General features: G+C 37.6%; 1 protein-coding gene across 2 annotated transcripts in view; it reads right to left on the bottom strand.

The window, feature by feature from the left end:
• mdga1 (MAM domain containing glycosylphosphatidylinositol anchor 1) overlaps positions 1 to 14,386 on the bottom strand; it is a 179,855-nt gene that overhangs the window by 21,419 nt on the left and 144,050 nt on the right. For both annotated transcript variants that reach the window (XM_005447559.4, XM_025907201.1), the window contains exons 14-16: positions 13,662 to 13,814; positions 12,855 to 13,010; positions 6,803 to 6,933 (exon numbers count right to left, since the gene is read on the bottom strand). In XM_005447559.4, the coding sequence (XP_005447616.1) occupies positions 6,803 to 6,933; positions 12,855 to 13,010; positions 13,662 to 13,814 (440 nt within the window). The remainder of the gene's footprint in view (positions 1 to 6,802; positions 6,934 to 12,854; positions 13,011 to 13,661; positions 13,815 to 14,386) is intronic.

The following is a 14,386-nucleotide window of genomic DNA, read 5'->3' as shown; positions in this document are numbered from 1 at the left end:
GTGTGTATGTGTGCATGTATGAGTTGAACAGATAGATCACACCGAAGTACTGGAATATCTGTTGTTGTAAAGGTAAAGAAAGATATGTTTTTAGCTAAAGGAGCGAAGCTAAAATAGCCCATAGGATTTGCTCAATATCTGTCATACCTGAAAAGTTGTGTACAAGTGAGTTTTCTGATATTAGATTGTGGCAGTTAAGGCATTAAACTGTATAAGTTAGAAAAAAGAAAATGTTCTGAAAAATTACAGACTGACTGATGCTGTGTACTTTGCCAAGCAGTCTTAAATATGCTTGCTGAGTGCTAAGAATTAAAAATTGGAATTAGTGCAATCATCCTAAAATATAGCTCAGTGAGGAGTAATTGGGAATCCTTGCATTTCTCCATAAAGTTGAAATATTTCAGAGTTGTACATGAAAAAGGAACAAATACAAATATAATATGAAAAAAATATATATATAACAACAACTCTGAAAGACAGTAATCGCACAATGCACAAAGTCTCACAAAGACATGTGCTGAACCAGACAAGCATGCATATGAAAAAAAGAGTACACCTTGAAGAGAGAGACACCAGCCATGTACAAGGCAACCCTCAGTTGCCAAGGAGACGACCACTATCTTTCTTGCATCCTTCCTTATTCATCCATCCTGCCTCATCTACCTTTGCAAAGTCACGTATAAATAGGGTGGATGAATAATTAAGCTGCATTAGGAGCTTTATTGATGAAATAAAGACATCCCCACCTGACTCACTCCATCTTGTTCATACCCTTTTTGTAAAGTACCTTTTACTTGGTTCACAAACACTTACACACAGTTTCCGTTTTGTCTTTTTCTTGGCTGTGTAATTGCTGTTGATAACCAGCAGATGTTAGTACCTTATGCCTAAGTCACACAGACCCAAGGACCTGTCAGTGATCCCCTGGGAACCACTGGTCACGAGGAAAAAGATGTATTCCCTGACTAGTTACAAGTGTTTGCAAAATGTCCCATCCATGGTGTGAAACATATACTATTGCCTTCAGAGTGAGATCTCAACTTAAATGAACCTCAGTGAGCTGCACAGTTTCAATGGTAGAGCTTTCATATTGTTTTAATACGTGACCGTTTATAATACTTCTGAGAAAAGTATGATTTGTTCTCTTGTATGTGCATTATGTACTAAGAGTGGATGCTTGTTTTCTTGGGTAAAGAGATAACCTTACTGTAATTTAACAACTGTGTTGCACTTCAAAACATTGACGTCAACTACCATGCCAATACAGTATCACAGAAGAACCTTAAAACATACACTTTGCCCATGGGTTTACTGTTCGCTTCCCCTTTAATAGTTAAAGAAACACTGGGTCGCAAAGGCATGGTTAATGAAGAGCAAATGCAGCCCCTAGCTAAGGCCTTCAGCCCACATTCATCATGAATTCAATTTCCCCAATGCACGTACAAAGAGTATCTGGAATCATTACAACACAACTAGCAGCCATCCCCTGCTCATAAATAAGCCTGTTAATTGACCTGTCATAGCTAATTGCTGCAGGGGATATGAGACTGGTGAGTGTGTGTTTAAGAAAAAGAGTTTATCTGTACGTCTGCATACTGTACTGTGCAACAACCACCCTTTGTATTTTCCTAGGAAAAGGGGAACTCGATAAGGTGATTTATTGACATGTAAAAACATACATGAAGATGCAGTATGCAAGGCAAAAACAATCCTAATGAGGTTGAAAGTCATTATTTGGTATGACCACCTTTATTCTTTAATGGTGAGATGGAGGAGGCAAATCTATATTTTTCATTTGTGTTGTGCTTTTCTTTTAATCCAGGTTTGCTTTTACTGAATTGCCGATGTATTTGGGACCATTGCTATACAGAGAAGCAAAGCCTTTTCAAGTCAGATGGTTTCTAGATTGAATCAAAATCTAATGGTAATTTTTCTGTGTTCATAATTAAATAATTTTTAACAAGATTCTCAAAACCACTGGCTTAAACAGCCCAAACCATGACTGAACCTCCACCATGTTTTACAGATGGCTGCAGACACTCACTGACTTGTTTTGTGTATATAATCAAGTGATACCTGTCAGGTGATCGAGTGCAGACCTTTTAACTGTTCCCATAATTAGATCTTCTGTAATGAGCTGAGAATACTTTCACTTTACGTGATCATGTGATCCTGTTCTTTGGAAAAGGTTATCTGCTGGCCTGAGGTCAATTATCACTTCAAAAAACAGACTCAAAACAGTTTTATTCCCACAGACTTACATTTAACTGTGTGTGTGTGTGTTTTAACTTATATTTTATTTCTTCACAAAGCTGTTTAATGTTTTTATCTTATGTGTCAAGCACATTTAGTTTATGTGTGAGGAAATATGCTATATAAATGCAATTGTACCTCTCTCCTGACCTCCTTCACACATATTTAGTGATGATTTGAAACAACAATTTCAAATTTGAATTCATGATTCTACAAGACCTGTTGTCACTGATTTTCTGTCCAGTTCTTGTGTAATATGGCATACCTCAACTTTTCTTCTATGCTTCTCTTTCACTGAGACCATTTCTGATGAGGTTTCAGTAACAGTAGATGTCTACATTGATGCACTCTCAGGTCCTGTGTCAGTTGTTTCCTATTTCTTAAAGACAGAACTTCCAGATACTAGTTATCTGCTATAGATAGTATTTTAGACCTGCAACGTTTTCTTTCATCCTCACTGTATTCAGTTTCCTTTTTTTCCTTAACAGACTACTGGTAACAAAGTGTCTAAAGATTACAATCTAAAATTAATTCTTTGCTAAGTTCCCTGTCATATGTAGACACAACACCGAGGCATCCCTCGAGCTATAGGTGCCTTTTTATGTTTGAATAATTCATAGGCCATTGTTAAGTGGAAAAGAGGAACTGCTCGAGACCACTTTAACAAATTAAAAGAAAGTCTGGTTCCTTAAAAACAAAATATAAAGAAAGGAGGGTTGGCTCAAAACTTTTGCATAGTACAGATGCCTGAATCTACGCTGTATGCTTGTGATTTTATTTGTGCATAGATAGAATGTAGACAGATATATGGAAAAAGAATGTGTGATGGGGTATTGGCAGCTTGATAGCTGAAGACTGTCCTTTTTAAATTTAAAGCCATTAGTCATCAGCCTTGAGAGAAGATATCTTGAAAGCAGACCAGGACAAGAATCAAGCCAGTTACTGCCCTTGCCCCAGCACTCCACGAGAGAGAAAGATAAGTGGAGAGAATGGGAACTAAACAGACGGAGACAGCAAAACACCCATAGCAAAACTAAATTGTCATCACTTTTGCCCTCCTTTTTTCTCACCCTCCACTGGATTTTAAACATTCTAAAATAGAAACATATATACACAAACTCACAAACAAACACATCGAGTAAGAAAAGCTGGAAAAATGAGTGAGAAAGGAAACATCATGTCCAGTTAGAAAGAAGGACTGAGTCATCTAGTTTGTTCTGCCACATGCCAACAGGGAAGAACTAACTGCAAGCGCAGCTGCCAAAGAGCCGAAGGGACTTCAAGGATGTGTCAACAGACAGTGCTCAAACACGGGCGCTTCTTCTGTTATGTCTTCCAGGCTATTTTCTTCCACTATTGACTGAATGTGCACAGTTACTGTAACCCAAACTTTAAACTTCCGGTGAACTTAAACAAGGAAAGATGACTGTACAGCTAAAAGCATGAACAATTGCACCCCTTGAACTGAACTGAGAAATAGTTCGGATAACTTTCTAATCCAGTCGAACAGACTTTTAAATGGAGTTTCATTTGAGGGTAACAGCTCTTGTATAAGCAACAATCAGAGACTGGAAATCACCAGCTGATGTAGAAGGCCTGAGGTAGTTCTCTTGCAATTGTCTTTGTACAGTAAATTGAATTGTCACTGTCCAATCAAGTGCGTGTTCCTTTACTGTAGTACTAGGTTTCCTACTGTATAATCACAAGTTAGTATGACATTTCTTGTCAAACTAGTGTTTTCATGAAGAGTTTTTTGCAAATGCAAGAACATTGAGTTGGTGCCCTCTCTTTGTATCAGCTGCATTACTTTCTCTTCATGGGAGAAGTTGAAAATAAACTACCTACACTGTGCCTAAGAAGAGCTGTTTTGTCTGTGACACACAATTCACAATTCACCAGGCTTTTAACAGGAGGATCTTGCAACTTTAATCAAGTGCAAGTGCAAGTTCAGATGTGTGACTAATTAAAAGGAATAAAAAGTGCCCTTAACTCCCACAGGTACGAAATTTGGTGTCTTAGTTATGCCTTTTGGATTCACTCATACCTTTAGAGGTAGAGGCCACTGTTAATCAACTAAAAGTTTTTTTGACTCATCACTTTTAACATGTGATTAGACTTGTCTCTTCCAGGCAGACAATTGCCCTATTCATAGTGCAACAATTGTGTGAATCACATGATGTGGCCTTCGCGGTCAGATCTGAACTACAGTATGGGAGATTTTGTACAAATGAAAATAAAGTAATGAATATCTTTTTGAAAAATTACATTTTATTCCTCATGTGGACCTCATTGTTGGATTAATTCCAAGTTATACTGAAGCTGTTATCCTTAAAAAAAAAAAAAAACAACCAAAAAAACCCAACAGATTTGGTCTTGTATTCTGTCCATTTGCGTACCTCTGAAACTAAAGAAGCAATATGGGAATTAAACCAACCCAGAGGCTAAAGAGATGTGCTTGCAAGCAGTCCTCAACAAAAATATGCCATCCATGCAGAATGTACTATATTAGCTTGAATGCTCATTGTATAAAAAGCACAACAGAGTAAACTACAAAAGAAACTATCACATTTTTGGTACTGATTCATATACTGGCTTGTACATTTGGGTCTAAAACATTTTGCTAGTACCAAAACAGAGCCAGTCCATCTATTCTAAAGAACTGTCTGAGTGTAAATAAATAAGATCACTGGTGCCGGGATGTTTTTCTTTTGTTTTGTTTCTGGAAACAAATAAATTAAGCGTCAGTATTTATAGAAATTTATTGTATTTGATCACCACTAGCTACAGATGTTTCTGTCTGCTTACTTTCATTTAGAGGTCAAAGCTGTATGCATAGCTGCACATTTATGTCATTTGGACCTTTCAAATCTGTATGAAATCTTGTTGCCAGCCGTAAGATTAGCACATTCTTGATGAAGTAAATGATTTTCTGGTTACTACGTGAATAGGCTTGCTGCTGACATTCAGCAGAAAATGAGCCCAATGTGTACTCAAAGGTCCCCATTTATCAATAGTGCCCTCAGTGCTAAAATGTCAAAATCCTGTATCCACATTTATTTAAGAAATGAAAAATGTACACAAGTCATACAAAAAGCTTGGGGTTAATTTATATTTATCATATTTTTCATTGCCTTCATTAGTACTACTTTTGGCACAAATTTGTATAACTTGATAAATAATAATGTCACATTATATTGATTCCATTGGGTGTACTCTCACATCGCAGAGTATGTCTACCTGCAGTGTCGAAGCCACTGAGGGGAGGACTGACTGGATATATGACCGCTAAAAGGGGTATGAATTCTTTCCCAACACACTGCACCAACCAACTCCTAAAAGATTAAATACTGTATTTGTTTTTATGCTACTTGCAAGTTTTCTTTCATCACAGAAGAGAAATGAGATTATTGGATATTAGTTAACTCAAACATCAATAAATATAAAGCGATAGTGATTTTGGGAAGTAGATCTGTGGGCGGTTTAAATGTCAGTCTTTAAAATATATAGTGAAAAATTCAAGCAGTGTTTCAAGACCAACTCTTTTTGGGAATTTCCTCATTTCCATTAATTCATGGTGTAAAATCCCAGTGCTGCCTTTGTGCAGTGGAGAATGTTCCTCTTGGGAAAGACACAGTAGAGAGAAAGTGACTGAGAAAGAGGGACATCCCACAGATGAAAGAGATGACAAAAAAATAGATTTTTTAAAATGTTTTGTCAAAATACAGTTAGGTCCATGATTTGTTGGACAAAGACAAATCTTTTGTAGTTTTGCCTTAGTATGCCACCACAGTGGATTTTAAATCAGCCAATCAATATGTGATTGAAGTGCAGACTTTCAACTTTAATTCTAAGGGATTTACAAAAGATTTCGCATTAACTGTTTAGAAATTACAGCCATCATTATACACAGTGCCCCGCGTTCAAAGGCTTAGAATTAATTGGAAAATTGACTGACACACAGTTTTGTGCACTAGGTGAGACCTGTTTCCTTGTTATTTCATGGCAAATGAAGCAAACATAATATCTGAACTGGATTCAAAGAGTTGAATTTCTACGTCGGAGCTTTTTAACAGAATTTTAAGTATGAGAGATGTCTGTGCAAGTGAGAGAGGCCATCGTTTGTCTGAAAAACAAAAAAGCAAAACAACAACAACAAAAAACTATCAGAGAGATAATAAATAACTTTAGGAGTGGCCAAATAAAAAGAATCTGGTACAGTATATTAATAAAAGGAACATCTTTGCAAATGGAAATATAGACTGGAACCAAGAAGGTGTAAACACTCAAGGAAAGGAACGCCTGAAGAGATTTTGCCACCAAAAAAAAATGTAAAGAAAAAAGTCTGTCCAGTTCTGGAAAGAATTTAAAAAAATCTTTGCACAGGTGAACTTGTACCAGAATGATAGGAAGAGAAAAGCCGCTCACGTTATTAAGCATACCGCGTTATCGACACGTATGGCTCCTACTGGTCACTAGTGTTTATTATTGATGTGACTGCTGATTCTGTAATCACCAATCCTACGAAGCAAAGAAATCAGAAAGGCCTTACCTGAAAGGGTCCACTGGGGGTAACGTCAAAGAATGCTTTCTTCCAGTCTGGGCCTTGATGACCAGACTTTGTCCACATCGCTCTGTCCACAGAGGCAATGCTTCTCACTCGCAGATAAACATTGAGAGTACCTGTGAAAGAAAATGCCATGCACAGCCACACATCCAGACAAACACAGCCACAAACATGCACAGGAAATTAGAAACATTCAAAGTCATTGTCACTCTAGCTAGTCTTATAGTTATGAGCATTACCAAACACAGATATATTCCACTGCAAAAAATTAAATGGACTGAGAAACTGCTATAAACATAAAGTGAACTACTTTATGTTTAACCGCCCATCAAGAAGTAAGCTGTGTTGTGATTGCTACGTTATAAGTAACAAAGATATTGTCTGATAAGATTAATATCCAAAAGCACGTTGGAAGGACAATATTCCAGCACGGAAATGATCCATAACCAGTGAAAACTAAGGCCTGGCCAAGTAAGTTGCTTTGAATCCGAAAGAATACATTGGGATTAGTTAAAGATAATACTAGAGCAAAGATCAGTTTGTCTTGGAAGAATGGCCAAATGTTTCTCCTGAAATTTGTGAAACATGGTATCATCCTGTGGAGATTTGAGTCTGTCCCCCAGAATAAAAATGAGTATAATAAACATTTAAACAAGATTCCAATTTCAATAGCTAAAGGTGCCGTGACTTTTGTTGCATTTTATCCACATTGTGAGGACTGTATATTTAATATAGCAAGTCTAAAACTCTACCCTATTGTTTTACTTGCCATGGAGAAATAATCCAAATAGTGTCTATCTCTTTTTTCGCCTCTCTCTGTCTCTTTCAGGTCTCTAAAAGTAGGTGTGAGAGAATCATTCATCTTCTTAATGATCCCCAGCCAGCTCCTAATTGGAACATTAACCAACCACGAGTCTCTTAAACAAATTTGCAAGCAGGGGGCATGCTATGCTATACTATATTTGTGTGTGTGTGTGTGTGTGTGTGTGTGTGTGTGTGTGTACTTATAGACTTATGCTTACACAATGGAATCAATCATTGTTTTGTGAAAATATAAGCCTATATTCTTTAAATCCTGGAAAAATCACCAGGCTGGCAGCACTAAGCATCATACTTTGTCACAGGAGATTTGTGATACTAGGGGAAGGATCCAACTGAGCAGTTAAGCAACATGTTTCAACTGTCTGTGGGCACCGAGGGAAGCGGTGTTATCGGACTGTCAATCCAGTCTTCACCTTAACCCTACATATTTTAGCACTGTGAAAATGTCAAATAAAACGAATGACGCTGTTTAATTAAACATTTCTGGCACATTTACAGAGATTTAAAGATTTGTTTGGCAACTGGCAGATGGCTGGTTTGATTCCAGTTGATAACAGGAAGGGCATCTCATGTAAAAAAAAAAAAATCAAGACATGCGGAGGTGCTGTAGTGATCCTTGTGACAAGAGAGGAAGTGAAAGTAGCTTTAGTGGAAGCCAAATTGATAACAGCTACAGCCAGTAGCTAGTCGATATATATTGAGAACCACCAATACCTCCAGAAAACCATTGTATCTGACCAAACATGACTCCTATCAAAGAACATCTTGTTTTTGTTGAGTTTTTAGATTCTGTGTGAATTACATAAAAGCAATATGCCGTATTTAGTTGCTTTTGAAAGCCATGATTCTTTTGCTGCCTTTGAATCAGTAAAGCTGTTTTTCCATGGTTGTGGTCATTATAAGGAAAGTCTAGTCTCCACAAAAGATGGGCAGTAACGCGTTACCGATTACTATTTTCAAGTAACGAGTAAAGTAAGGGATTACTATTGCAAAAAAGTAATTAAATTACTGTTACTTTCCCGTAAGCACGCTGCGTTACTGCGTTACTAAACCGTGATTTTGTTTGTGAGAGTGTCTCATGAGAATGACGTACGAGCGTGCGACGTCCGTGGCAGCAACAGATGTGTGTAGTACATCAACAATGGATAATATAGAGTGCGGGAGAGAATACGACCATGCAGCATTTAAAGCTTGGACTGTTAGTCCGTAAAAAGTGACAAAAACATTAGCGTCCACTGTACACTCTGCGTGGGAAGAAAACTTCTTTCTACAGTGAAAAATTAAACTTCAAATCTGAGCAAGCACCTAACAAGCTGCCACAGGAATGTGAAATTCACAGAGAAACCCCTGGATCCCCCCGCTGACTTGACCACTGCGGCACCGGGCAAACCTCCACCAGCCCCACTCCTGCTAAACAGGTGAAAATAGACTTAAGAGTGACAGGGCTTCGTGCTGCTGAATCTTTGATTTTATTTATGTTTTGCTGTGTTTTACTTGCATCTATTTGAAAGAGTGAGTGTAAACACAAAAAATTATTTTATTTTATATGCTGAAATAAGCAGAAAATAGGTTTAAATGTTAAATAAATTTCTTCGAGTCAAAGACTGTTGCATAATTAAATTTTTGCTTGATTGAATGTGCATAAAGTTAAAAGATTAAAACTAATAAAACAATTTTTAAAAAGAGACTTTTTCATTTGATTCAATTTTATATGATAAATTATGCAGAAAAAATAGAATTGGGCTGAAAGGTCTATTGCTTCATTACATATTCAGGTTGTGTATCATGTTTTTAAAAAGTAGCTAAGAAATAAGTAACTAATTACTTTTGAAAATAAACAATCAGTAAAGTAACAGGATTACTTTATTGGAGAAGTAATCAGTAATTAGTAACTAATTACTACTTTCAAGTAACTTGACCAACACTGGTCTGCACAGTTAAAAGGCAAATGTAAAACAGAATTTACCTTTTAAATGTAACTGTGGGAAAAAGAATAAGGTCACATATATCAAAATGTCTAAAATCATTTTTTTAATACTGAGTATATTTCGCATGGTTTAGTAAAATCTGGATCTCAGTAAAAATAATGATCTGATAGAGTTGGAACAGCTACATTACTACATTACAAATGTTAATTACATTAAAGGTTACTTGCTCTTCTATTAGGTGAAATCTAGCAGATCTGTTTTTCGGTGTCCTACAAGGTTTTCCAACTGGAACTTAAATTTCACTTCCAAGAAGTGAACAAACATTAAATGTTAGAAAATATTTACCTCCCAAAGTCCAAAAAAGCAGCATTTCTGCAAGCAAGACCTAATTTTGATGTATAGCTTTACCTTTTAACTCAATCTCTTAATGTAACACTACATATCTGAGCCTCATAGTTCCTTTCTTCTCTCATTAGCCATACTCTCTTTCTCCTCTTACCTCCATAACCACCTACACACACACACAGAGCCAAAAGAGTGTTTGCGGACTCTGATAAGCAGTCTATTGATTGGACTGAGGTAAGGCAGTATATGCTGGTGAGAGTGTCAGGCAAGCAGAGGAGAAGGCACAGCTCTATCAAGGCTACTTGTCTGTGGAATCATGATTGGGGAAGACAGCAGAGATACACAGACCCACACTCAGACGGGCATGCACTGTGATACTTGAAATCAAATGAGTTGTTTTTGTTTTGATATCTGAAAGGCCTACATTGGGTTCTCATCTCCCCCCATCCCTCATCTCATCCTAAATAAGGCTCATGGCCTGTCTGGTATGTTTCTGCTGCTGGTTTGCTATGAAAGCAATGCTGAAGAGTCCAGAGTAAACTGAAGCTTGTAGCCTCTGTCACCAAAGGGCAATACTATTCAATGTTTTCAGTAAATGCCTGATTCAGGGGCATACCACTGGGGGAAAAAAATCTAGGCTTAGACATATTCTTTTTTAAATCAACCTTTGCCATGCAGAGGCTGGTTATAATGCTTTCCTGAAGATAGGGACTAAAACCTATCAAGTGAGAGACAGACATAAAAAGCATCTAGAAAAACTGCGTATAATTAAAAAGAAAGTTGTGTGTGCAAAATACTATGCTAACATTTATATTGCCAAAGTTATTTAAAGTGTAATAAAACTGTTTTTCAAACCGCATACAGGAACTAATTGTCTTCAATCACTCTGGAGTGAAAATAATCCAGTAATTCCAAGTAAGCTTGCCAGTGGCATTGCAAACCTGAGCCATAAAAAATACTAGCCAATGCCAAACAGAACTAATTAAATGTTGTTTATTGTTGCTGCCAGCAAGCCCACAGATAAACATATTAAGGTGAAAAGAAAAACACATCACCTGGGGAGGTCTTTATTTGTGCTGCCCTATTGCAAACCTGCAATCCAAAGTGAGGAAAGGGCATTATTCTTTTTGCCCTCATTTTTTTGCAAAATCTTTGAAAGGTGCCTTTACCTCTTTTAAACTCTCAAAGTCTTAGGATTACAAACAAGCAAACTATATGTGGGCTAGAAAAGAGCAGCATTTCAACATCTTGTCTGAAAATTGTGTGGCGTCAAAGTGCCTAAATGCTTTCAATATATACAACCTTTTAACACTTTTAGCACACTATATATCAAGTACATTAAAACTGGCTAGCACTACAGCATGCTCTCACTATTTCTGGACATCAACAGGCTCTCTATTTTCTGTGCTTAATCTTTCTCAGTATTTTTCTTACCATTCACTTTGGTCTCAGTCTCATCATTAACCATCTCCCTTTTTCAAAAGGTTGGCCAGCCCTCATCCTCCCCTCACTTGTCTTGTCTCATCTCTCACTGACCCCCTGTCTTATCCTCATCTTGTCTCTTTCCATCATTAAGAGTCACACTGTGTCTCCCTAGCAAAACTGTTAGCTCTGCCAAGGTAAGGCAATTAAAGTAACAACAAATTGGACAGACTGGGACGAACAGCACTGGAAATTGAGAGAGGGCTTGCAGCGGTGGTACCACAATGTGCTAATCATATGCAAGCATAGTGCAACTGATGTTTCACTGTCTCATTGCAAAACATCTAAAATACCTTTGACCAAACTACCCAATAAGAAATGAAGTGCTCCAGTATCTCTTATAAATCTGCCACCTATAAACAGGCATTACATATTATAGTAACAGTCAGGCCACCTCTATTTTAAGCAGAGACATTTTGAGTAGTAGCCAATTTTTGGCTCATTCTTTCTGATCTATTAAGGTTTCTCTCTTTACTGCAAAACCCTGAATAACCTGACGGAAACATTTCTACTCTCTTGTTAGCATGCCATTGAAATATTTGTGTGTGCAAAGCTATTTCTCTGTGGGAAATGTGCCCAAATCTTTGTCTTAATAAACTACCTCCCATTTCTCAACTTGAATATGCTTAACTATTACATTATCACACTTGGTTACACACACAGTCACAAAGGCAAACTCCCACACACACAATACACTGTGCCCTTTTAAACCAAACACATCCTAAGGAGACAGGGAGGTCAGCAGGTAACAAATGCTAGATTAAAGCATATATGCTTGGGCTATGGACACATAAATCAATATTGTGTGTGTGTGTTTGTGGATAAATGTAGGTGTGTCTCTATGTATTTGCCATTTTTCCCCTTTTTTTAAAGAGCACATTCGCGCGTGCGTGCGTGCATGTGTGTGTCTTCGTGTGTGCACAAAAGTGTAAGAGTGTGCATGCAGGTGTGTAGGGCTCCTAGATGTATGCATTCTAGCTGTGTGACAGAGCATATTATGATGAACAACTCGCCCAAGTGACTGATTGTGTCTTGCCACTGCCATAAATCACACACCCACTGCCCCCTTCAACCACCTCCAAACACAAAACACACACGCACACAAACTGAGACCCAAGAAGCCACATACAAACAGAACTTTTGTAGCATCCTACATCCCAACACCCTCGCCCCCCCTCTCTATTCCACCTTTCACCCACATATACACACGCACACACGTACACACTCTCTCACACAGACCTACAATTTTCTGTCTGACATGCTCTGCAAGCAAGGTTCAACCACAGGGTTCAGCTTTTGACAGAGGCAAGAGCGATATGAGAACCCCGATAGCAGAGAGCACCAGTACACTGTTCCCTGTATACCCATGTGTGCCATTGTGCTCTCATACGAGAGAAGATAATAATGTTTGTGTATGTGTATATGTTTGTGTGAGCATTATTCTTCTTTCTGCAACTTACCAATGTGTTTGCCCTTCATGTGATAGTAGAAGGAGACGCAGTATGGGACTCTTCCTTTGGGGCCCTTGCTTGAGGTAATATTAAAAAGTGGCGATAGAAGAAGAGCCTTGTCACCCTGAGTACGTGGGCGTGATGCTTCAATGTACATGTAGTAGCCTAGAGTCAACAAGAAAGATAAAGAGTAGAAATATTAATAATAATAAAAGGCTTTCAATGGCTAATAAAGCCCTCTAATGTAAATTATAGACTGTAGGTATTGGGATAACAACACATTTCTGGGAGGTTTGAGGTAACATAATGGGTCATAAGCTAGTGCCAAGTTTCTGCTTTATTTTCTATGTGATAAAAATATCTTAACACATTTAATCACATGTTCCACAAGTAAGTTAGACAAACTGAGGAAAAACAATTGAAATTTTTTCTTGGTCTTCCAAGTTGTTTGACATTTTATACACCTCCTCAATCTAATGCTAACTTCAAACTCTAAATCAGCTTTGAGATTTGAGCACTTTAATGCATGAAATGATGTCAGAATAAAATATCTTCCACAGCAGTCCTTTATATGGTAATGTAGAACTACTCACACTAAAGTTGAGACCTGACACTAATGTATTATCCCATATTTTATTTATAATTGCTGTGAAACACAACAGTGCGTGTACAACAACAACAACAACAAAAAGCACAGTGTCTGAAGATGAATGGTCCTGACTGTACATACACATTTGTTTTGTTTCTGTGCCTTTGAATTTACACTTCCACATTATACATTTGTATTTCTCTTTAGATGAGTCATAGTTTCCTCACCCTCCTTTGTTCCACTGCGGTCAGTGTCTGGCCCGGTGTTCGCAGACCGCTTGGGATTCTGCGTCAGGTGATTTTGTCTCGTCCAGTCAAAGATATCACTCCGGTCTTGAGAGAAGCCACATATGCGCTCATCTTCAAAACCACACACATGGTCTGAGGTGTGTGTGTGTTGTTACAAAAAAAAAAAAAAAAGAAAAACGGTAGAAAAACACATTAAATCACTGACATGTCAAGTGGGTGACATTACAAACTGTAGATGACATAAAAGGCTGTTTCTTTTTTTTCACCCACCTTTCCCAGGAAACAAATGGCAACATCTATATAGGTCTATAATGACCTCTGCAATGTGCACTTCAAATCAGACAGCCAGGCAATTACTGACAAAGTGATAGGCACCATGTAGGAGGCACTGGTATACATATTATGTATAATTGAAAGTATGACTCTTACATTCTCAGACTCAAACTGTGTAAAACGATAAAAAAAGGAAATTAAAAATACCTGGAATAATGAATTGCACTAAAGAATTGCACTAAATCTTCTCCTTTCTATTCACTGTGCAACTCAGTGAAAAAATGCTCACCTGATATTGTATAACACTACTACTCATCATGAAAATAAAAGCAGTATTAAACATTCAGTCATCCAGTCATATGGCAATTACAAATGTTGTAAAATTTGTGGCTGTTCATCTAATTCTGTAGTTTTAAATAGCAGTGAGAGTC

The sequence above is a fragment of the Oreochromis niloticus genome, linkage group LG1 (assembly GCF_001858045.2).
Source record: "Oreochromis niloticus isolate F11D_XX linkage group LG1, O_niloticus_UMD_NMBU, whole genome shotgun sequence".
Lineage (NCBI taxonomy): Eukaryota > Metazoa > Chordata > Actinopteri > Cichliformes > Cichlidae > Oreochromis > Oreochromis niloticus.
This window is presented reverse-complemented; position numbering and strand designations above follow the sequence as displayed.